Below are 26,535 nucleotides of genomic sequence, written 5' to 3'. Positions count from 1 at the left end.
TGGTTTTCTATATGGTTCTTTGAGAATATCTATATATGTTTTGGCCCTCTTTAATGTTATATGCCATTGTTGTCTCATAGTAGACTTGTAATCTAGATTGAGCTATCTCTTTATATAGCTTGCTTATATTGACTATGTATAAGATTGCATCAATTGACATCTTGTTGTGTATATGATTGCACTATATTCATTGTAAGTTTTCATTTACCGTCATTTGATTTGATTTTAAACTTTGTCTTTTCAAATCGATTCTTATATATTAACTCACTTATTTGGAAATTGATTTCCGTGAGTATTTGTTGTCTTCTTATGACATTTGTTTTTTTTATCACAATTTTTTTGTATGATGCATCTTTTGTTTTTGGTCTTGTTGTTGATTGGGTCAGAGTTAACCATTGAGGTGAGTTATGTGTGCATCTCAAGTCATCTTATCAATTTGTAATTATCAAAATTTATGAGTGTCATGTTGCCACATGTTTTGAATCTAATTGCTAGGTGATTGGCATTTGGATCCATGTTGCTTTTGTTGAACCAAAGTTGTTTGCTGGGGTAGGTTGTGTGCACCTCAGTTTTGTCAGTTTAGATTGTTATCTTATAGTTTAGCTCTAATTGACGTTTGTTTGATCTATGGTTCCATGAGTGTATTGTATCACTCATTTGGATATTTGGCGATTTGTATCGTGGGTGCTTATAATTATTTTTATTTGTGATGGCTATTTATTTTTTGAAATCATGGTGTTTCGAAAGGTTGTGAAATTCAATATTTCTGCCTTGATTTGTAAATCTTTCCCCGACCTTCTTGATGACATTAGTTTGTTTTGATTACAAGTTCTCTTACCTCGTGTGTTTTCTGTTATTGTCTCTCTTATTTAAGTGTCATTTTATGTAGACAAGAGATGTTATTTTGTAGTGAGTTATGTGCACCCATTGGTTATTCACACTTTTTTGTGTTTTTGTATTATGCTCTTGTTCTACTAGCTGATACACTTGAATATTGAGGTTTGTCTCTTATTTAAGTGCCATTTTATGTAGACAGGAGATGTTGTTTTGTTAATGTGGTGAATTATGTGCACCCATTGGTTATTCATACTTTTTGTGTGTTTGTTAAACCCATAAGTATCATTGTGATTGTGCTCTTGTTGTAGTAGTTGGTACACGTGAGTTTTAAGGATTGGAGGTCTAGTGAGGTGATTACTTGTGGTGGTCGAAGTCGAACTATTGTTGAGATTTGCGAATATCATTCATTTATTATGTTGCATTTTTAAATATCTCTATAAAATTTCTAAACTTTTACTAGTTTTTTCCTTGTATGGAAAAATGTTTATTGATAAAATTTCATGCATTTCATTGATAACATATATGTTTTAAAGATTGTTATTTGGTTCATTGTACTTAAACCTATTCTAGGTTTTGTGAGTAAATTTTAATGAGCTGTGATTTATGAGATTGCTCTCATTCATTATTATGTGCATTAAAAATATTGCATATATATATATATGTTTCGTATTGATTATCTTGTTCATATTGTTGTATGCATAAATTTAATTAACTCTTATTTTCTTGAGGGTTCTTTTTTTGAGGTGTTATACTTTATATGCATGTTGTTTTTAGTATAAATTGATGATTTATTTTTTTGAAGTGTTTTTCTAAACATTTGGGATATTATTAATACATCATTGTTTATCTCTTCTTGATAGTTTATATGTTCTTTAGTGATTAAATTTTCTTATATGTTCTTTAGTGATTAAATTCTCTTATGATAATATTTATGTTTTCTTGAAAAATATGTTGATTTTGGGATTATGATTGTCTAAAATTGATTTCATAAAAATTTCTCTAGGGTATGTTTCTCTTATCTTTCTTAATGATTGTCTAAAAATTATTGCTATTTTGTTTGAAAAATTCTACTTAAGTGCTATTCTTGTTCAAAATATATATATTTGTTTTGAAACTTCATAACTATTTGGTTAAAATACCTTCTTTTGTTTAGTTGGGACCTTTGTTTTGTTCTCTTTACAGGTTCTTAAAGATGTGATAAATTGAGAAAGGAACATCTTAGATGCATCATGAAGATGGAGATAGCCGATAAAGGTGTTTGAGGATGATCACCAATGAAGACATTTGAAGACTTTTATTTGCAAAATTCTTTGATATATCATAAAGATGGAGATTTTTATTGAAGACACTTGAAGACTTGAATCATTCTTATTGATTCTTTTTTGTATTTCCAAACTTTCGGTATATCACACCGTAAGTTTGAGGGAGTGTTAAGTTGTATATATATATATAATGATGTAATAGGTAAATACCTATTAAGAGTATTTTGGTTATTTCAAATGCTCATTAGGAGTCACATTAGTGCTTTTACTTTATTTTGTTCTTTTTGTCCTTTTCTGTTTTTATAGGGACTATTTGGTCAAAGGCCAAATAAAGCTGTTGGGTTCTTTTTGGACTAGTCAATTGACTAGTCAATAGAGCTGTAGGAACAGTCCAACAACTCTATTTGAGCTACCTCTTATGTATAAATAGGCAATATTTTTTATATTTTGTGTTCTTCTCTTTAGTTCTATAATGTCTTGAATGCACTTAGGGCTTGCGTTGTGCCTTTGTTCTATTGTATTGTCCCTTACTTGGACTTATGTATGTGCATGTGCATGTGCACTTTGTGTTTATGATCTTCTAAGCCTTTAGAGGCCATCATTTTGTATTTTCACATATTTCATTACAGAAGTATGATGCATTAGTGAAACTTAGGCACTTTATGTAGAAATCAAACATATACTTAGTCACATTTTTCATTCTTATTCCGTTGAAATTTATGTCGCTCTTCAATCTCTCTCCCTAAAATCTTTCATTTCTCCATGTGACCTCCTTGTTCATAGGTCTCTCAACTTGTATATCCTCATCTGTTGTCAAAAATGTTATTCAGTGCCTCGGCGGTAGACCCTTAGGAGTAATCAGGACCTAGGTTGGACTAGTTGGCCTGGTTTGGACCAAAAGTATAAAACATAAAAGAAAACGTTTACAATAAATTATTAAATTTTAGTAATAAACATATGATTGTGAATACATGGAAAAGTGTATATAGATATATGTGAAAAACAATGTAACTGCAAAAAGGCAGATATATCTTTAGAAACAGATATGTGCAATACATATATGTATATGTTTATTTGTAAAACATAAGAAAAATAAGAACAAGAGGAAGTAAAGAAGAAGAAAAGGAAGAAGGGGAGGGCCAGGGGAGGAAGAAGATAAAAAAGAAAGAAGAGAAAAAAAGAAAGAAGAAGAGGAAGAGAAGAAAGAAAGAAGAAAAATAAAGGGGAGGGGCGAGAGGAGGAAGAAGAGAAAAATAAAAGAAGAATAAGTGGAAGAAAAAGAAAGGAGAGAGAGAGAGAGAGAGAGAGAGAGAGAGAGAGAGAGAGAGAGAGAGAGAGAGAGAGAGAGAGAGAGAGACGCTATGTCCTTACCCTTTAAAATTTTAAAGCACGTTTTAAGTGAGACAAAAATGGCCATTTTAGATTTGATCAAAATTCAAAACTTATAAAAAGGGTATGACTATCCTGTCCCCACTGCCTAGGCAGGGACAGAGTAGTTGCCCATTAGTCTTCAAAATAGGTCTTGGACTTTTAGTTTGTGCCTAGTCGCCCATTTTAACAACTAAGCTTCTCACTCTTTCTTATTGGTGTTATTTCATGTGTCTATGACTCAAGCTAGACTATCTTATTTGATGTTCCTTGCTTTTAATCCTTTACACATCTTCTAATATACCTCTTTCTGACTCTTGATTGCTACATCACACCTACCTTAGCATGTATACCTTACCAGTCACTCTCTCTTCTCATTGCAATTGTTGCCTAACATTTAGCAGCACAAATATTCTAATTCTTTCAACCTTGTCCAACCAAGTCTAATGCTACTAACAATGTCTTAATTCAAGCACATGCTTAGTATTTGAATGCTTAAACTTATTATATTAGTATAGCTCGGGTATCTTTGCCATGACCTCCTTTTCATTTGCTTTACTGCTGAACTTGAACTATATATATTCTGTTTGTCAAATAACCCTTAAAATTGATTGCACCAAGTTATTCCTATATGTCAATATCTTGTTTGCAACTTTCAAAATTTGTGTATAAAAAAAACACCTGTTAGTAACTTTCCTAGTTCAGATATGATTGATTTTATGAACTTGAAGTCTTGAACAGGTTCACTAACCTTTACTTCTATGTCACAGATACTCCAATTCACTCCCAGGTCCTGTCCTCTCACTTACTATTATTAATAGAAACTTGTGCAAGAATAGTGTCCCATGTCCTTTTTGCTGTGTACTTGTGACATAGCTTTAGTGCACTGGTATTTCAAAATGGGATCTAAACTCATTACACCTTTGTTGCATTCTAAAATCAGACTGTCTAGGAGCTTTCACACTTATCCACAAATTTATTGTAACCTTATTAATTCTTGAGATGCTAACTCGGTCAAAGGAAAAGAATTTTCATGTTTATCTGGATCACCACGATTCTTCTCTTTTGAGCTCGTAGTTGATTTATATTATTGCAACCTAAAAATATGATTAGTTTGTTACACATTTATATTAGCAGGGATTTTTTCTTAGTTTGTGAGAATATCTATTTGGGGTGCCAAACCAAGACATAGCATGATCATACTGTATCTTACAAGTAGTTAATCTTCACGGCTTTGTGTGGACCTTCACAAATTCACCTCATTTTTTACAAACTTAAAGGCACCATCCTGTTTTCATGCATTGATTACCGGAGCACATCTAAAAATGCGTTGGGTTCATAAAATACAATAGTGAGTTTGTCTCTTCCAAATTCCTTGGGTTCTAAACATAACCTCTGCTTGTGTCTTTGTGTGCCTGTATGTGTATTTGTGTGCACATGTTGCATGAGATGTGGTAAAGATGATGTATTGGGTGCCATCTAGAAAGCCTGATCCATGTTGCTTGTTTCATTTTATCCACATGCCATCATAAAAGGCACAAATGACAAAAGTTTGTCAAGTCCAAAACCCAAATTACCTGATCCAGAGCTTGTCAAAGGTTAAATGCACTGCTGTCATTCTATTTTTAGGTAACAGCTATTTTGGTGTCATTGTGTTTTTAAGTAACAGCTATTTTAGTACTAAATGTTCTAAACAGGATTTCAGCATGTTAATATTGAATATTCAGGTCATACCTTGTTCCCGTATCCAAATCATGACAACAGAGATCTGGAATGGAGAAAAACTTGGCATTAGAATCTCTCTCTAGTCAAGCTGGGGGATACCCCTGATGGAACTTAAACCTGATATCCTTCAAGTGCAATAATGTGGCTCTAACCAGTTCAGCTGTCTTACTTGATCCTGTTACTAGAAGATGTAAATAATGGAAATAGATGTGAGAGGAAATTATTAGAAGTGTTTTTTAAATTTTCTAGAATGTGTTTTGATCTATGTCACAGAACTATGGGTATGACCTGACATGCAACTTGAGTTTGACATACAAGTTCGTAAGACACAAGAACATGTTTTTTTAAAATTTTAAGTAATCAAAAGCTTTTATATTAAAAACCATTAAATAATATCCATACATTTCAGAGTCATGTCATAGTGTGTCTGACTCGTGTCACCGATGACACACCTCTAAATGGCTTGCCACTCTGACATAGATTTTGATACCTAGATTGATATCTTCACACTATGGCATCTTATGATGAAAAAAAATTATACAACAAACTAAATACTGAATAGAACAAGCATGGTGAGAGAGTAATACATCCTTTGTGTTGTAATATGCCTACGAATATGCACCCTTATGATGTCATTCTCAATAAACTTCATCAAGCATACCTGGTTCCTTCCCATCAGCTGATTGAACTTCAGAAAAAATGTCAAATTTGTATTAGCCTTTGCGAATATGCCTGTAACTTGGCTTACTAACATACCGATTGTTGGTCATTTGGTATTCTGTAACGACCCCAACTGACTCTCGATAAAATAGTGTTTTTTTTTTTAAAACAATTGCAGAAATTCAAGGATTTGAGGCTTCACAGATTTAATATACCAAACCAAAACTAAACTTAGCATTGAATAAAAAAGGAATAAATCAAACTTTATTAGTCAATAAATAATGTCAAATAAACAGAGACAGTAAAATCGTTTATGTCATAATTAGCCACTCTGTCAGAGAATCCAGAAACCAGTCACACAGGGCTCATAGTCTCCAGTCAGCGAGTCAGGACATCACTGAGCATCCGATCCTGTAAAACAATTTTATGAAAACGAGTAAGAACCAAAGTCTTTTGTACGAATTCCTCTAAAAATCCAAACAGTAAATAAATAACGTAAACCAAATTCATGCATAAATTTCAGAGGAATATTACAATAACAATCTACCATAATCAACTTACCATTCAAGCATTTAACCAATTATCATGCAAAACAAAATAAGCATGAATGCATGAACTAATGCTAAACAGTAAATATACATGATTCAATGTATATGCATGAATAACTTATTTATCAGAGTTGCTTTTGCATGCATGTCCCTATTAAATGCACACAAATTTAGTTTTTACTTTTTCTTAAACCCACATATACTCAAAACGGGCACAAATTCCTAAAGTCTAAGTTAGGTTCCTAGTTGTAGCTTAACACACAAATTGTATTTTATTACTGGGTTCAACACTTGTTCCTTGACTGATGTCAGGAATCTTCACATTCCATCGAAACATTAGAAATCCTCACCTAATGCCGGGACATCAATGCAAATCCTCAACCATTGACCTCACTTTCTTGATATACCAAAACTATAGCTGAGTCAAGAACACGACCTGCAGACAAAGTGACTTAAATCTTCTTAAAACCGTGACCAGGAAGTAAACCACCACAACAGGTTCAAGGACATAATCACACATGAAGTTTTAGTATCCCCACGGTCTTCCAATATCGCTATCCAAGATTTTTACACTATGAAATGGATATCAAGGAAGAAATTAATTACACTATTTGGTTTCTTCTACCTTTTCAAATAATTTCAAGTTCTTTACACAAGAACTGTTTTGCAAATCTACATGCAAAACCAACTTCGGGCCCTGGCCCGCCACATTTTAACAATGCAATTAATTTTGGAAAACCAATAATTTTCAAAAATAAATTTTGCAATGCATAAATAAAATCAACAATAAGTGGAGCAACATGTGCTCCTGGCCTACACGGCCCGCAATGGTTCACATCTAACCAGCAACACATCTTAAAAGTGATTTATGCATCATTTGGAAAATTTTTGTGAACATGCAATAAACACCTTGTTTCAAAACATGTTCAGAATGAACATTCAAATACACAAAATGAATGCATATAAAGCCAAACGGATACGCATGCGACCAGATGCTTGCAACAATCATTATCATGATCAATTTCATGTACAAGCACCCAAACATACATATGATCATATTTATGCGAACATCAAATATATTTCAGATTTAATGCATATGATATGTACATTTGCAACATGGTATTTAAATACATAAGCATACATAACCAATCAAAACATATAATATGATACATAATCCTGCAACCAACATTATTATGAGTCTGAACACGACAAAACTGTTCAGACTTATATAGCATGAAACTTAGCAAATTTGGTCAGCTTTACATATATCATGGACTTAGCAGATCTGATCAGAATCACACACTAACGAAACTCCGTAAGTTGGATCAGATTGCATCCACACAGTACATCGGCAAATCTGATTAGATTGCAACACACAACACATCAGGAAATCTGATCAGGTTGCAAACCTAACACACTAGCAAATTTGATCAGATTGCAAACACAACACTCATTGACAACTCTGACTATCCCCTGTTATATAATATTATCCTTTTATTTTTATTTTAGATAAATCTAGAGGGTGATGTCCCCTCTAGAGAAGCTTAACTTAAGTAGAGTTCTACATCATGTAGAACTCTATATTATCCTTTAGATAATATCTTTTTTATTAATTAATTTTATTTAATAGAATATTCTCGAGGGTGTTGCCCTCCTCTAGAAGTCTCCCTAGAGTAGAGTTCTACTTCAGGTAGAACTCTACCTACTCAATTTAAATTTTAAATTGATTTTAAAGTTTTAAATTAACCATATATGGATTTCAGATCCAGACATGGATCTAAGATCCAAATCCATATGGATCCTACTTTAGATCAGATCCTAGTTAATATGGGTCCTGGACTGAGTCCATATCCATATTAACTTGATCAAACAGAGCGGATCAAGTCCGATTTAATCTAGAAAAAGGCAAAAATAGAGGCGGCTCATTTTTGAAAAATGCAATTTTCAGGCCAACTATAACCCTATTTCAGAAAAAATAGGACACTAACGTGCTCAGAATTACGAGGTGCATCTAACAGCATATATACCTGATTTTTGCCTCCAAATTTCACCTGAATTTTGCTTATTTTTTGCTCGAATTTAAAGGTTAAAAATGAAAAATTTCTCGAATTATAATTGACTCATCTAGGTCTTGTCAGTGGGCTTTGGGCCACGCTTAGACCTAGCTAACGTCACTTATATTTTAATATGTTTTCCATGATTTTTATCAAAAAATTCATATTTTTTGAATTTAAAAATCATGGAAAAATACAGGATGTTACATCCCTACCCCCTTAAAAGAATTTCGTCCACAAAATTAAAACGTATCGAATAAATGTGGGTATTGGTCACGCATATCGGCCTCGGGCTCCCAAGTACACTCGTCCAGTACCTTCACGAATGAGATCATCCTATTACGAAGTGTTCTCCCTTGACGATCCACAATCTCCACCAGCCATTCCTTTGTCGTCAAGTCAGGCTGTACCTCGACCGCCTCATAGTGGATCATGTGTGAAGGGTCAGGCACATATTTAGCAGACTGTACCTTGACCGCCTCTTGGCGATTACATAGCATGAAACTTAGCAAATCTAGCCAGCTTTACATATATTATGGACTTAGCATATCTGATCAGATTCACACACTAGTGAAACTCTGCAAGTCGGATCAAATTGCATCCACACAATATATTGACAAATCTGATTAGATTGCAACACACAACATATCGGCAAATTTGATCGGGTTGCAAACCCAACACACTAGCAAATCTGATCAAATTGCAAACACATCACTCATTGGCAACTCTGATCAGATTGCACGTAATCAGATTGCACACGCACAACCATCGTCAAATTTGATCATAATGCTCACTCACAACACACTAGTAAATCTAATCAGATTGCAAACCTAACACACTAGCAAATCTGATCACATTACAAACACAACATATATTGGCAACTCTTATCAGATTGCACATATACATTGGCAAACATGTAGGCAAGTATGATCAGACTGCACACACGCAACATGTAGGCAAGTATGATCAACTCAACACATATTGGCAGATCTGATCAGACTGCTCACAAATACATATCGGCATATCTCATCAGACTGCACACAAAAACATATCGGTAGGTCTGATCAGATTGCTCACAAACACATATCGACAAGTTTGATCAAACTGCACAAACACAAGATATTGGCAGATCTGACCAAGTTTGCTTATATGCTGAAATTGGCAAAGTTGACATGCAAGAACATCTGCAAGCCTAATCAAATTTGCTTATATTCTGAAATTGGCGAATCTAATAAGATCAAATCTGATCCAATTAATATCTTTTCCAGAACATGAACAAAAATCATCAAATGCCAAGGTCAATCAGGGCAAAAAAAATTAAAATAAATAAAAATATATATATTCAACATGCATGGCTATAAAAAAGAAGTCATCAACATGAAATAATCAGGTATATGAATATCAACGATCTAAACTTGCATGCATATCTCAAATACATCAATAGAATCAACTGAATCTATGGCATAAACATACTTTTGATGCATGAATCATGAATAAAATCAATGGGTCTAAATATGTATTTGCATATATATTTTCAAACACATGAATTAGGGAAATCGACATATATGTGAATAAGGATACAAATACATTAATCTACCAAAATCGACAATACATATACATAAATATATGTTTTTTCAAAATCAGATTTTCCTTTTCCCTTAAACCTATACATGAATCCGATTTTTTTCCTATCCCTTCTCATAAAAACTTAGAGAGAAACCCGTACCTTAATCGTAGCGTAGAAAATATCGAAAAATCAACGGATGTATGGTGAAAACAAAATTTTCTTCTTTCTTTTCTTTTTTCTATTCCTTTCTTTTCTCTCTTTTCTTTCTTTTTTCTCTTCTCTTTCTTTTTCTCCCCACATGAGTTTGGGGTTCTCTCAACTCTCTCTCTCTCTCTAACTCTCTCCCTCTCTCTCTAGAATACAATTTTCTAGAGGGGGAGACTATCCCCTATTATATAATATTATCTCTTTATTTTTACTTTCTTTTTTTTTAAATTTTAGATAAATCTAGTGGGTGACGTTCCCTCTAGAGAAGCTTAACTTAAGTAGAGTTCTATATCATGTAGAACTCTACATTATCCTTTAGATAATATCCTTTTTATTAATTAATTTTATTTAATAGAATATTCTATGAAATATTTCAGAGGGTGTTGCCCCCCCTGGAAGTCTCCCTAGAGTAGAGTTCTATTCAAGGTAGAACTCTATCTACTCAATTTAAAATTTAAATTGATTTTAAAATTTTAAATTTGTCATATATGAATTTCAGATCCAGATCTGTATCCAAGATTCAAATCCATATCCAAATCCATATGGATCCTACCAGACCAAATCCTAGTTAATATGGGTCATGGACTAGGTCCAAATCCATATTAATTTAGATCAAACCGGATTGAGTCCGATTCAATCTAGAAAAGGGTAAAAATAGAGGCAGGTCATTTTTGAAAAATGCAATTTTTTGGGCAAACCGTAACCCAATTTCAGAAAAACAGGACACGAATGTGCTCAGAATTACGAGGCGCATCTAACGGTATACATACCTGATTTTCGCCTCTGAATTTTGATTTTTGCTCGAATTTAAAGGTTAAAAATGAAAATTTTATCAAATTATAATTGGCTCATTTAGGTCTTGTCAGAGGGCTCTGGGCCACACCCGGACCCAGTTGACGTCACCTATATTTTAATATATTTTTCATGATTTTTATCAATTTTATTAAATATATAATTAAAAATTCATATTTTTCGAATTTAAAAATCATGAAAAAATACGCGATATTACATTTTCAATCTTTCTCTTTAAAGACTCCTATTAGATTCAAGGACTTTTTTCGGCAATTTGTTTATCAGAGTATGAAATAAATTTTGGAATCTTCCTATTCAATTCACTAAGTCAATCATGCATTTCCGAAAGCATATAAAACTTCAGATTGATCTGTATTCCACTTCGTGATGGGTTCAACATCTAATTCTTTGCTTTTGCTGCTTCATATGTTACTAATCATGCATATGTGGATAAGTCATGCTACTGGTGTAGGCCTGTTCTCATGAATATTATGAATGAAATATCAGCTGCTCTAACTCGAAGCCTTTAATTCTACAAGGATTATGACATGGATTTCACATTGATGGTTCTTTCTATCAAGCAAATGTGAAAATATTCATGGTACTCGGTCACATTTTAAATGGCCTAGTACAAAAGATGCTTTTTAACTTGTTGAATTTTATGTTCGCGTCATTTTTTTTTTTAATTTGGTTCAAATATAATCTTGTCATGCATGCTCTGTCTGTTGCTTTCTCAGTCCATGATCAACATGTTCATTTGAATCTTATCATGCATACTTATTGCAGAGGAGTTCCAAGGTTGTTAGCACAGTACATGACTGCAACGGGTTCTGATGTTTATTACCATAAGTTTCAGCCATCAATGAAACAATTTCATCCGCTGCAATTCTTCTCAAGATCTTCTTATGCTGGGATGGTTGAAGAGAGTGTTAACTCCTCTTCACCTGGCGTCAATGTTGTTGGCATAATTAGAGCTGCCCAAGGTGATGGAAAGGAAGCAATTGTGTTGGTGACACCTTACAACTCGGAAACCATTGAAGTGACTGATGCTCTTTCAGTAGGACTTGCATACTCTATTTTCTCTCACCTTAGCCAAGTATCATGGCTTGCCAAAGATGTTGTTTGGCTGGCTGCAGATTCACGCTATGGAGAGTATACTTCTGTTGCTTCATGGCTTAGAGCTTATTATGATCCTATTTTCTTCAGCAATTTAGAGAATTCTATCAAAACCAGCAGTGAATGCTATATTTCTTTTGAAAGAAGTGAGGATATCATTGAAGAGGTTAGTTCAAATTTTTTTAAGAGAGCTGGGGCTATGGCTGCTGCTCTTTTGATTAAAATAGTGGATGTATCAGACAATGGCAAGGATACTGTTCAAATATATGCAGAGGCATCTAATGGCCAGATGCCAAACCTTGACCTTATCAATGTTGTGCATTATTTGGCAGTTCATAGACAAGGTTTGCATGTGAAGATTGGCATGGTATCCTCTTTGCTTAATTCTGTCTGGCTAAAGATGGTTGGAGATTTATTGGAATGGCTTAGTGAAATAGCAGGAAGTTTGAATCCTCAATGGAGATTTGGGGTCCCTGCTTCAGATTTTCTTGACGGCACAGCTACCCTTTCAAGTTCGATATATCAGCAGGTACACACCACTGATTTTGCTTAAATTCACTTTATTTGATTTGTCAATTTAAGTGAAATATGGTAACTCTCCTTTAAAGTATGCCAGTTATTACTTTTTCTTCTTTTGATTGTTTTGGTAGGCACTTGGTGTTCCCACAGGTCCTCATGGGGCTTTTAGGGACTACCAGGTTGATGCAGTAACCCTGGAAATATCTCCAAAAATGTTTTTTGTCAATGACATGGTGCAAGCTGCATTTCTTCTTAAAACTGGCAGGTAATTGTTTTCTGCTTATGCATGACTATCTAAATTTTCTTCTTTTTCTATCAATTGTTTTGTGCTAATTAGTACCTGTAACTACTGCGATGAAATCATAAAAAGGACAAGTTGGCTCTTCACTCATGCCTGTTTATGCCAGTTTCTCTTGTTCTTTCTCCTTTTCAAGTTTCTGTATTTGCTGTTTTAAAAGTAAGTCTTAGCTGTCTACTCAGTCCTTTCTTTTGTCTATGCTGCTCACTTGTGTAGGATGCCCTTATTGTGGTTAGACATCTGACTGGACGACCTGTGGGCTGCCTATTACTTGGCTCTTCTGGACTGGGGTGGGGATGCATTATGTGAGCCCTGATTTGGCCTGGCCTGGGCTTAGGCCCAGCCCACTGAAAGGCCAGGTTGGGTATGACTGGCCCATGGCCCGTCAATGTGCTGGTCAGCCTTGTCCAAGTTAGACCTCTCCCATTGGGCAGCCCAGCCCATCTGGGCACATCTTGATCAAATTTTAGACCCTTATCCCTGCCGAAGTCAGCCCATTGCCCACCCCTAGTCCCTAACAGATGCTTGCATTGACAGAGGCATTATAAATGCCTCCCAGAAAATAAGAAAGGGATGCTCATACATATAAAAAATGCTTATTTATTTGGCCATTGTCATGATAAGAAATTCAGCTCTATGCATGCAGTTTGCTCGGTCCCTGAGAATTAATATTTTTTCTTGTGACAATCGAACACATATCAAGTGCTAGTTTTCTACTAGGAGCTCAGATGAACGAAACAATCGAGAAATTAACAATAAAGAAACTGAGAAAGGATCAACTTAAAAACCAACAGTTATGATCTCATAAAGCAAGTTCACTTATAGAATTTTTGGTAAATCAAATTTAAGTGCAGGAGAACTTGACGCTTTCATCATCAAATGCTGACACTGTTAGATTTTGGTTAAATTAATCTCTACAAAATGGTTTACACTGAAATTATATGGCTAGTTGAAGTAATATTGTATAATCAACCTTAATTTATTTTTATCAACAGCCACTAAGGTCCTATTTGGATCCATTTTTATTTTTTGTTTATATGTATAAATTTAAGAACATTTTATGAAGAAGTTTCTTACCTTTATTTTTAGTTAAGTGAATGTTTGGATCAACTGTTAAAATATGTAATCTCATATCTCATATGTAATCTCATAGACAGCTCATGTAATTCCTTGTAATATTTTTTCTTTTTTTCTAGTTAGTTTTTAGTTTGATTAGTTCTAGTTAAAACCCAACTAGAACTAACTAAAATCCCTATTTTAGGGACATACATAGGCTTCACCTTCCTTTTTGACTAAGTCAAAAAGGTGCAGCCCCAAGGGAGCCGTTAGACTCCCAATGGCTCTAAGGCTCCTCTCATTTCCTCTATAAATATGGGGACTATTTTCCTTTGTAAATAATCTTTTGTTGTGGGAGTTCTCTCCCGAATTTATGAAATATTATTTTTCATTTTATGTATACCAAACTTACCAGTCGAGGAAGCGGGAGCGGGAAGCGATACGGGAAGCAGGAAGCGAGGCACTTTAAAAAATTTAGGAAGCGGGGAAGCGTGGGACCACTTAGAAGAAAATTATGAACCGTCTCGGAAGCGAACCGGAAGCGAGGGGGAAGCGAAAAAATGGGGAAGCGAGGGGGAAGCACGCTTCCCATAAATGAAAAGCGTGTTTCCCATAAAAGGAAAGCGCGCTTCCCATAAAAGGGGGGCGCCCCCCTTTTATGGGAAGCGTGCCATTCGAGTTTTCTTCAAAAGAAAGAAGCCTCTTTGAAGGGGTAGTTGTGTGGAGCCTTGAAAGCTTGGAAGGCTAGATATTTTTGCTTGTGGTGGTGTATTTTTCTCTTATTCTTTTCTTTTTCTCTCCTTCTTCCGTTCCTAAGCTTGTAAAATGGCTTACAATGATAATGTCACCATTAAGCCCATAAAACTCAATGATTCAAACTATGTAACATGGGCTTCTATTATGAAGCACCTTATTTAGGGAAATGGGCTATGGGGATCAGTAGATAGAATCAATGAGGAACCCAAACTAATGCTCACTAAAGAAGAAGAAGGAAAATAAATACCTCTTTTGGAGGTAGAAAAAGTTAAAGCCGTTTCCACTTATGAGAAAAAGTGGAAAGAATGGAGAATGGGTCACGCCAAGATTATGTCTTGGCTCATTTCTAGTGTGGATATAAAGAAGTGTTCAAGTCTTGCGAAATTTGAACATGCTAATGATGCTTGGGACTATCTCAAGAGAATGTATTCTCTTAAAGATGTTGCCCATATATGTAATCTTCAAGAAAAGGTTCGCAACACGGTTCAAGGAGATAAAAGTATTAGAGAATACTACAATAGCTTATCCGAGCTATTGGAAGAATTGACTCTCCTTGAATCAAAATGGCATTGTCCACAAGATATAGAGCTTCGTCAAAATCAAATAAATGCAGAGCGTTTTTTTCAATTTATTAATGGTTTAAGACCAGAATTTGAGACAACCAAATCCACTCTTCTTCATCGGGGAAAGGTCCCCTTTATCGAAGACATAATTGAAGAATTGAGTATGGAAGAAAACCGACTGGAGAAAAGAATTTCAAAAAATGATGATGACTCGGTTTTAGCAGTTTCAAGACCCGGGAATCATGTTCGTCCATATAAACCTCCACACTTTGGAAGAACATATGATGAGAAACACGGAAGTAAGGTGGAAAGAAAAGAAATAATTTGTTATTATTGTCGAGAACCTGGGCACGTCAAGACGTACTGCCCAAAGCTAAAGAAGCCTTATGAAAAGAAGGTTGCTACTGTTGAAGCCCAACAAGAGACAAAAGAAACATCAATTGAAAGCATGTCACTATCTCAACTATTGGAGGCACTTCAATCACTTCTTAAAGGAGCTTCCCCATCTACTGGAGCTGCGGTCTCTTCTTTAAGCATCTCCGATCCAGGTAAACCCCTTTGGCTTCTTGATTATGGTGCATCTTTTCATATGACCCCTAACATAGAATTATTGTCTCAATATCATAACTCAAGTGGTTCAAACGTTTTGACTACCGACGACAAGGTTGTTAAATGCGATGAGGCGAAGCGAGGCGTTGAGCATGTTATGAAGCGAGGCGTTAAAGCGTAAGCTTCATGATCAAAATAATAAAAAATATAATATTAATAAAAATAATAAATTTTTTAAATAAGAACTACTAGCTTTTAATTATTTTAGTACAAAATCATAAGAAAATTAACCTTTGTAGAACCATTTTGCTGAAACTTAAAAGCTAAAGGCTTTTTGTCCTCACCAGAGTCTGACTCCGTTTTAATAGAAATACCAACAAGATTTAAAGACTTCATTGTTGCCCTCAAAGCCAACGGTTTATCATCTTCAGAATCTTCAGATGATGCCTTTGAACTTATCTTTTCCTTTTCCAGATCCTTCAAATCATCAGGCTTAGGTTTAGCAACCACCTTTGGAACTACTGGTCTTGTGAAATTCAATGGTTTGTCATCATCTGAATCAAAATCGTCGACTTGTTGCTTATTAAGGTTTGATTTGACGAATGGTTTGAATCTGACCGAGCAGATACTTGAGTTGAAGCCTGTGAGCCTGCAGTAAGTGTCTTCTTTATCACTATCTTTGTAGATGATGCACCCTTATCCATTTGCAAACTTTAGTTTTGGGGTTTAGGAGCCCTTATATCAGGGGCAGGCTTTTTCTGAGGCGGATTACTCATTGATGGATCTGATTGTTTTGTTTTGGATAGTGTGTTGGTTCTCTTGAATACCAAAGGAACATCATCATCGTCATCACTGCTTACAATTAACCTACGCTTAACAGGTCCATGAACAACCATTGTTTCACGTCTCTATTTTCACGCCGATAGTGGTACCATCTGCATTTATAACATATAGGAAACATAAAAAAAAGAGGAACTACCTTCTCAAAGCTGAAAGAAAAATAAGAAGCGTGGGTTTCACATGAGTGAAAGCATTTTAAGCCTGAAACGCCTCACTTCAATGCCTCAGTACCTTGAGCGTGCGCCTCACCTTTGAGGCATATGCTTCAGGTACTGAGGCGTACGCCTCTCACAACACTGACCAACGAAACTTCTCTTGAGATTAAGGGAATAGGATGTTTTGAAAATACTTCTCAAAACTCAAACAAATTTCGTGTTCCAAAAATTAGATATATATCCAAACTTCATCTAAACCTTTTATTCGTATCTCAATTAACTGATCATGGGTGTAATGTTTCCTTCTCCTCTCGTGATTGTCGAGTACAGGATCACCAGTCAAGGAAGCTGATTGGGGAAGGCCATAGGGAAGGAGGCTTGTACTACATGGATTTTTTGGAATTTCCCAAGAGTACATTGTGTTGCAATGTTCAAAAGTTGGATTTGGATCTTTTGCACAAAAGATTTGGACATCCTTATATATCCAAGATTCAATACTTTCCAAACATGGAAAAATTTTGTAATTTTGAAACCTTTACATGTGAAAAATGTATTCTTGAAAAAATGAAAAAACTATCTTTTCCGGAAAGAACCTTTGTTTCTATACGACCACTTGAGTTGATTCACTCTGATGTCTGGGGTCCGGCACCAATTGTATCAAAAGGTGGGTTTGTTTATTATGTTATCTTTGTAGATGACTTTACACGACATACTTGGATTTATTTTCTTAAATATAAATTCGAAGTTTTCTCGCATTTTCAATTTTTTCATAATATGGTCAAAAATCAGTTTAAAGAGGATATCTCAATATTTCGTACCGATTCGGGGGGAGAATTTCTATCAAAGGAATTCAAAGATTATTTAAATCAATGTGGAGTTGTACATCAAAAGTCATGTCCTTACACTCCTCAACAAAATGGCCTAGCTGAAAGAAAGCATAGGCATATTATTGAGACAACAAGAACCCTCCTCATATCACATCAAGTACCAATTTTTTTTTGGGCTGAAGCAGCCTTAACTGCTGTCTATCTCATCAATAGGATGCCCTCTTCTTCGTTGAATAATATTTCTCCAATCGAAAAGCTTTTTAAACAAACTCCTGATTACTCTAGGTTAAGGGTATTCGGGTGCAAATGTTTTGTATTCTCAGATAAAAATGATAAGCTTTTTTCTCAGGCTATTCCCTGTGTCTTCTTAGGATATGCAAGTTATCAAGAAGGTTATAGATGTTTTGACTTTAGAGATAAATTATATGTCTCAAGAAACGTAAAAATGAGAGCCCATTTGAAACCAAAGAGTCTGCAAAAACAGATGAGTATTCCTTTCTATTGGATTTAGTCTCAAAGAATGATGAAAGTAACATTGAGCAAGATGATCAAAATGTTATCTCTCATAGTGAACCAGTCAGGGGTAACCAAGAGTACATTCAATATTCTAGACGAGGAAACTCAGAAAGACCATGTGCCCTTGAGAGGTACTATGTAGAACCACAACCCGAGATTTTAACTAGAAAATCTACTAGGATCTCAAAAGTTCCTGAGAAATTTGTGTTATACAAATCTTTTTCGCCAAAATTTCAAGCCTTTATAGCCCTAATTCACTCCTATGAAGAACCTCCCAGTTATGCTATAACCAAAACTCAACCGGAATGGGTTAAAGCCATGCAAGTGGAATTAGAAGCCTTAGAAAAGGCAAACACTTGGACTATACACGATCTTTCACCTAACAAGAAACCAATTGGTTATCGATGGGTATACAAAGTAAAGACTAAGAGCGATGGCAGTCTTGAGAGGTTTAAGGTTAGATTAGTTGCCAAGGGCTACTCTCAAGAATATGGAATAGACTATGAGAAAACCTTTGTTCCAGTAGCCAGAATAACCACTGTTAGAATTCTAATAGCCCTTGCCTCTATAAAGAAATGGTTCATATATCAAATGGATGTTAAGAATGCGTTCCTAAATGGTAGTTTAACTGAAGAAGTATACATTGATCCACCACCAGGAATTGATGTTCCTAAAGGAAAATCTCTTCGCCTAAATAAAGCCCTCTATATGGACTTAAACAAGCTCCGAAAGCTTGGTATGATAAATTTAGCAATGTGATACTTGATTTTGGTTTTCTATCTTGTCTTACTGACATTGCTTTGTTAAAAATTCTAATGCATGTATCATTATCCTCCTTCTCTACGTCGACGACATGATCATCACTGACAGTGACAAACAGGGAGTGTGCAATATTAAAAAATTTCTCAAAACTCACTTTGAAATGAGTGATTTGGGTTTCTTAAAGTACTTTCTTGGTATAGAAGTTGCATATTCTTCTAGAGGATATTTGCTAACACAATCTAAGTTTGCTTGGGATATTGTTGTCAGGTCAGGCATTTCAGATGAAAGACATGTGGACACTCAAGAAGTTATAAATGTCAAGATCAGAGTTACCGGAAACGCCTAGGGTAATGGGGAAGCACGCTTCTCCGGTACGAGCTTCGGAAGCGCGAAACGTCACGCTTCCGAAAAGCGTGGGGAAGCGTCTCCCTTTTTTGGGAAGCACACTTTCCTTTTATGGGAAGCGCGCTTCCTCCCACGCTTCCTCATTTTTTTCATTTTTTTTGCTTCCCCCTCGCTTCCGGTTCGCTTCTTAGGTCACTTTCGGTTCACTTCCGAGACGGTTCGTAATTTTCTTCTAAGTGGTCCCACGCTTCCCCTCTTCCTACATTTTTGAAAGTGCCTCGCTTCCCGCTCCCGCTTCCTGTATCGCTTTCCACTCCTGCTTCCTCAACTGACAACTCTGGTCAAGATGAAGAGTGATGATGGAGAACCTCTTGAAAACCCAACTCCATATAGACAACTCGTCGGGGCTTTGTCATACCTTTTTATTACAAGACTTGACATTGCCCATGTTGTCCATACAACCCGTCAATTTCAACATGCTTCAACCTCTGTCCATATGGGAGCAATTTTGCGAATTATCAGATACATTAAAAATTCTATCTCTCGAGGTCTATTTTTGTCTGCTTCTTCTAATCTCGAACTTCTTGCTTATACTGATGCAGATTGGGGAGCTGATCCGAATGATCGTCATTCAACGACAGGCTTTTGTGTCTTCTTGGGGGAATTGTTGATCTCATGGAGATGTAAGAAGCAACATAAAATATCCCTTTCATCAACAAAGGCTCAATACAGGACAATGACTACCACAACTATGGAAGTAGTCTGGCTTCGACGATTACTTTTCGACATGGGAGTTGAAAGTTCAGAAGCATCAAATTTGTGTTGTGACAACAAAAGTTCTATCTACATTGCAAGCAATCAGATGTTTCACGAACGCACCAAGCATATAGAAATGGACTGCCATTATGTTCGGGAGGAATTCTTGTGCGGCACCATCAATCTTCCCTATGTTGCTTCAGAATATCAGTTAGCCGATTTCTTCACCAAGCCTCTTGCTGCTCCTAGATTTCACTTTCTCTTAGACAAACTTTCGGTTATCCAACGGTAAGTTTGAGGAGGAGTGTTAAAATATGTAATCTCATAGACAATTCATGTAATTCCTTGTAATATTTTTTCTTTTTTTCTAGTTAGTTTTTAGTTTGATTAGTTCTAGTTAAAACCCAACTAGAACTAACTAAAATCCATATTTTAGGACATACATAGGCTTCACCTTTTTGACTAGTCAAAAAGGCCTTTTTTACCAAGTCAAAAAGGTGCAGCCCCAAGGAAGCCGTTGGACTCCCAACGGCTCTAATAGAGCCGTTGGGAGTCCAACGACTCCCTTGAGGCTCCTCTCATTTCCTCTATAAATATGGGGACTATTTCCCCTTGTAAATAATCTTTTGTTGTGGGAGTTCTCTCCCGAATTTATGAAATATTATTTTTCATTTTATGTATACCCTTTTTTGGGTATTGTGTATGAGCTTGAGCTCTTTTGTGAATGCTTTTGATTTGTGAATTCTCTTTGTGAGTGTTGAAGAAACAATCCTTGTTGGGGATTGCTACACTCTTTCATCAACAACTGTTTAAATTATAATGAAGAAAAGAAGACTAGTGGATAGTGGTGATGATGGTCACGATAGATGGTGGCGGTGGTGGATGATGATGGTGGTGGCAGTGGTGGATGGTTGTGGTGGTGGTGGTAATGGTGATGATGGCAATGGTGGTAGTGGTGGTAATGGTGATGGTGGATGGAGGTGGTGGCAATGGTGATGATGGTGGTGGTAGTAATGGCGGTGATGGTAATGGTAGTGATAATTGTCGTGGTGGTAATGGCATTGATTAAGGATGGTGATGATGGTATGGTCGTGGTGGTAACTGGTAACCATAGTCACCAATATCGCCTATGTTTTGAAAATATCACAATATTATCAGCTTTTTCAGCTAGGCCAATAATATCAGCAAAATATCATGATATTTTCAAAATATCATCAAAAATGAAAATATTGTGATATTATCACTATATTTTTACAAATTGTTAAAATATTATTTATATATTATTTTAATAAAAGTTTTTCTATTCTTTGGTTTCTTTTGTGTTTTAAAACCTTTTAAAATTTGTTTCCTTATATTTTTGAAAGAAAAATAATAGAAAACCTGTTATTTTCCTATCTTTCTTCTTATTTTTTTTTCAATTTCTAAAGATTTTGAGATTTTTGACAAATTGCTTCTTGAAAATATCTTTGAGAAAAACCTCACCGATAAATTACCTTGAAAGATACAAATGACTATGGTGGTTGCAGTGGTAATGACGGAGAAGTGGTGGTAGTGATAATAGTGGTGGAGAAGTGGTGGTGATGTGGATGATGGGGGTAGAATAAAATAAAATAAGTAGTTATAAAAAAAACAGGTCTCTCCCTATTTTTGAAAAAGGGGTGAAATTTATAAAATGCCATTAAAAAAAATAAAAGTATAAGATCCGAACACCAAAACTTGCTAGGATTTATAAAGTGATCCAAACAAGGATAAGTGCTCAAACTGTTAGGGGAGTGTAGATTACATGCTAGGATTTAAGAATCAGAATTTTAGAGGGAGTAGTCCAGTCGTAGGGTTTCTGCTTTAACTATGTTCCACTTTTGGAACCTTTCTGAAACTCATGCTTGAAGACTGCACTTGAGATCATAAACATGATTATAAAACTTATATTGCATACAACATTTTACATTTATTCGTCCTGGAATCCTATTCTAATATGCACTCACGGACATATACAACATTATGAATTATCAAAAGTGGAATATGTTTGTAAGAGCTGATAAATTTTTCACGTTCATTTAACTTTTTACACATTAATTATTGTAAAGTAGGGTTTCTTTGTAGTTGTATTACTTCAACCCCTTCCAAAGTGTGGGCTGTTAAAGGCAGAGTTACCGGAAGCGCGCTTCGGAAGCGGGAAACGTTGCGCTTCCGAAACGCATGGGGAAGCGTCTCCCTTTTTTGGGAAGCGCATCCCCCTTTTTTGGGAAGCACATTTCCATTTTATGGGAAGCGCACTTCCCCCACGCTTCACCCTCGCTTCCTAGGTCGCTTCCGGTTTGCTTCCTAGGTCGCTTCCGAGACAGTTCGTGACTCGCTTCTAAGTAGTCCCACGCTTCCCGCTTCCTAAATTTTTGAAAGTGCCTCGCTTCCCGCTTCCCGTATCGCTTCCCGCTCCCGCTTCCTCGACTGACAACCATGGTTAAAGGATAGAGGGATTGAAATTCCTTAAGTGTAGTTGATAGAGGGACGGGAACTTTTTGCCAAGAGGAACTATCCAATTCCTCAATGGTCCACTAACTTCGTGGAAGTTTCTGATAGTGCTATTTGTTAAGATGAATGTAATATTCTACTTGTTGTATATACCTAAGTATACTTATGTATATTTTTTTGGGTATTTCTTTTTTGTATTCCTATTCTTTTATGCTCTTTCTTTTGTTTCTTAAGGTATACTTTTTGTATACATATTGTTTTTTGTCCTTAGTAGCATAAGTAGATTTAATAGGGATAGAATAGGAATTTCTTATTTCTTATTTGTATTTTTCAGTCATTATTTAAATGACTGATTTTTGTACTTTTATTTTAATTTTATTTTCTTTCTTTTTGGTCAAGCTAGGTTGACGAAAACTAGCGGTTAGGACTATGCCTAAGGGCTAGTTGGAGGAGGTCCAACTAGCCGTTAGGCTATTCCCTCCCCTTGTATATATAAGTGTGTGTGAGAGTGATGGATAGTTTAGGTGTGTGCATGAGTGTGTTTGTAGTGAGGATTATATGTAATTTGTGTATATTTTTTATTAATAAAATTATTAATTTTTTACTCTTGGTTCCTACTTTTTGTCTATGTGATGTTTATATCCAAATGCATTTGTGCTCTGACATTTGGATTTCATTTGTCTAATAGGATTTGGTATAATTTTTTACTTTGTATCTTGGTTCCGTGCCACTATTTGAGTGCTGGTTTCTTTGTTAATCAGGGTATCTTGAGGGGTTCTTGCTGACTTCTATTAATATTGCTTGACATGGAGTGGTTCTTGAATGTTTGGAGATATAGGACTGGTTCTTTCATATGAAGGCCAATGCTGGAACACAAAAGTAGGCCAAGAATCCAATAAATTGCCTTGTCTCTGGCATATTTCCATTTTAGATTCCTCCCACATACAAGATATATTATGTAGCAAATGCTTATATCATCTCTACATATTAAGAAGAGTTAGTCATGACCATGGCAAGGTCTGATGCACTCCTCAACAAATGTTAAAGTCAAAACCTCATTATAGCCTATGTTACATAGACACTGCCTGACACGGGTATGGGTATTGGACACTACAGGGGTACGTGCTGGGTTGGGTCGGGTCCAACCCTGACCCGACCCAACATGACCCCGAAACAAACTTTTTTGTCATTTGACCTGGGGTCAAACCCTACCCTTCTCAGAGAGAGAGAGAGAGAGAGAGAGAGAGAGAGAGAGAGAGAGAGAGAGAGAGAGAGAACAACCCCCTGCCCCCTTTTTGCTTTTCTTTTTATAAAAAGTATATCAAACTGACCCCTCTTAAAAAAATTCCTCTACTGTTCAATCTTTCCAAAATATCATCCTCTTGATTCATATATATATATATATATATATAGATGTGTCCCCGTACCTGCAAATTTTGAAATTGCCATGTCATACCCTTCGTACCCACACCCGTACCCATGTGACATAGATTGTAGCAATGGTTTTACCTAGAACCCTTTATCCATATGTTTTCTTCTCAATAGTTAACTTTATTTAGATGTTTTTCATGCAGTGCCTTGTTTTTACGTGGTGAACTGTCCCATCTTCTTGTTAGTGGTTCCAGAATGCATCTTTCTGGCCATTTTCTCCTACAAAGTTATAGTTGCTTTCTTATATCTCGTGTGGATGCTAAAGATTTCCCAAGTCAATATCCTGGAAAATGTTTTCTTTTTTTTTTATTGCTGGAAACTGGCTCACTGATCAATTTGAAATGATTTATTAGATGTTGAGAAATGATGGCATGTAGTGCTTTTCTGCAGTATCCTTCCGTTACAGATGATTTTTCCTTTGAAGGCGATTTGATTACTTTTCTCGACTAGCAATTCTTGTAACCAGTAAGAGGGAGCTGGCATATTTTAGAATGTGTCTCCTAATTAAATTATTTTGCTTTGATATTCCTGTGATTACTTTTGTAACACATCTTAACATGTCTTTTATGGGAAAGGATTGTAGAATTTTTACTTGAGTTGTCTGAACTCTGAATCATCATTAGTCGTTCTACTTTTATTCTCTGAAATCGTTTTTATTGCATCATATTCAGGTTCCTGTTAGGATGTCCAATGAAAGCATCTGACATCATATCTTTTCTGCAGGCTAGTTGAAGGGATCATACGGTCAGTCAATAACCTCCTTGAGAAGTTCCACCAATCATTTTTCCTCTACTTATTAACTGCTCCTAGCAAGTTTGTTTCTGTTGGAGTTTATATGATCCCATTTGCACTGCTTATTTTGCCCCTCCCCATACTTGCTGCTGCACTGTATCTGGGTAAATCCTCCAGTGATTTCTCTAATGCTGCAAACTTGATGGACTATTCTAAGGTAGACAAGAAACAAAATAAATCAGATGACTGCCATGATCAGGATCCTTCTTCCTTTTTGTCATCTTGGCAATGGCTTTATGCAGCCAAGATGGTCTTCCTAGTCCATGCATGGGCTGCCATTGTTTCAGTGCTGCCTTACCTCATCAATCAAATTCCAGACCGAACATCAACAGTCAGTTTTTGTATATGGGTTCTTCTTTCTACATTTCTCTTCCTTTTGTATTGGTATTCATGCTCCACTTGTCAGTGCCCTGTGGGAGGTGTTAAGGAAGCTTGTGCCAATGATTGGGCTGTTCTTAAAGCAGCAACAATTGGTTTTGCTTCCATAGGCCTAGGTTTAATGTCGATCATAAACTTTGCAACAGCTCTCATCGGGGCAATTCTTCTGGTTCCGATGTGTCTTATCGTCCACCCCATTAAGCATATCCGTAAAGCTGCGAAACCAAGATCATTCACTCTCATGGTTTCTAATCTGGTGTTTGGGGTGCTTGGTTTCCCACCTGCTGCATTTTTACTATTGAAGGGCATGTCTGAGGGTCTCAGTAATGTCAATGTAGGCGACTTTTGGGACTGGGCTGAAACTCTATGGTCTTGGAACAGTGCTACTTATCTATACGTACTGCTAGTCCAGCTTCCTTGTTGGGTGTTGTGCTTACATGTTCTACTGCATGCTTAAAACTCAGAGTTGGTAATCATGCTTCATTTATTTGAAGGGACAGATTCAGATAGTATTCCCACATCTTAACAGAAAGGGAAAAACACGATTGCAGGAAGACTATTGCTCATCTAAGTTGTAGTTCTGGTAAGCTTTTTGAACGATTAACATGGGAGCTAGTCTTCTATCAGGTGATCAGAATGCTGTTTGAGGTTATTTTTTCTTGTGATTCCACTCTCTTTAAGCAATTCAACCACATTGTTTTGTACTCATGAAAGAGGAACCTTCTACCCTTTTTTAAGCAGAGAATTCAAAGGTATGTCATGTAGTATGATTAATTCATCCTTAGGAGTTTACTGTTTTGACCTTGAGAAGATAATGCTTACTATGGAACATGAATTTGCAAAGAATATATATGTATTTTCCACACATGCATGCACTTTTGTGCAAAGTCTGTAATTCTTGATGTTCAAATTTGGGGTTCCCTGTGGATTCAAAACTCTGAGACCTCCCATTTACGAATGCTTGGGCATCTACTAAGGCAACAAAAATTGAGCTGCTGTTTAAAGCATGCATAAAACTGTTGAACTCGAAACATTGTTTTGTTTGGTCAGCCAATTCTGCTCAACTTCTTCAGGTGTGGTGGTTGCCATAAGGATGTAATGGGGTCAGATTCATTTTGGATCAATGTATTTCTAAGTTTGTCATGTGTGGATCTGTGTGATTCAAAGTAGGATCCAGTTTGGGCATCACCCAATAATGTGGATCAGAACAAAATTTGGAAACCAAATCTGATCTGAATTTGCATAGATAATTGCATTTGGTAAGGGTGTCTGAATGTAGATTCAGATGTAGCTGAACAGAATTGCTTGTTTGTCTGCTTTTTTTTTCTTTGTTTTTTTGATGAGTATCACTAAACACTCACCAAGAACTGGGTCACTTAATGGG

At 35.9% G+C, this 26,535-nt stretch overlaps 1 protein-coding gene across 1 annotated transcript in view; it reads left to right on the top strand.

Moving 5' to 3' along the window:
• The window catches only part of LOC149811706 (GPI transamidase component family protein / Gaa1-like family protein), a 31,620-nt gene extending 5,534 nt beyond the window's left edge, over positions 1 to 26,086 (top strand). The window contains exons 4-6 of the mRNA XM_089992669.1: positions 11,807 to 12,665; positions 12,787 to 12,920; positions 24,705 to 26,086. Of these exons, the coding sequence (XP_089848795.1) occupies positions 11,807 to 12,665; positions 12,787 to 12,920; positions 24,705 to 25,608 (1,897 nt within the window). The 3' untranslated portion in view covers positions 25,609 to 26,086. The remainder of the gene's footprint in view (positions 1 to 11,806; positions 12,666 to 12,786; positions 12,921 to 24,704) is intronic.
• Positions 26,087 to 26,535: the final 449 nt, after the last annotated feature.

The sequence above is a fragment of the Nuphar pumila genome, chromosome 17 (assembly GCF_984573655.1).
Source record: "Nuphar pumila chromosome 17, dmNupPumi1.hap1.1, whole genome shotgun sequence".
Taxonomy (NCBI): domain Eukaryota; kingdom Viridiplantae; phylum Streptophyta; class Magnoliopsida; order Nymphaeales; family Nymphaeaceae; genus Nuphar; species Nuphar pumila.
This window is presented reverse-complemented; position numbering and strand designations above follow the sequence as displayed.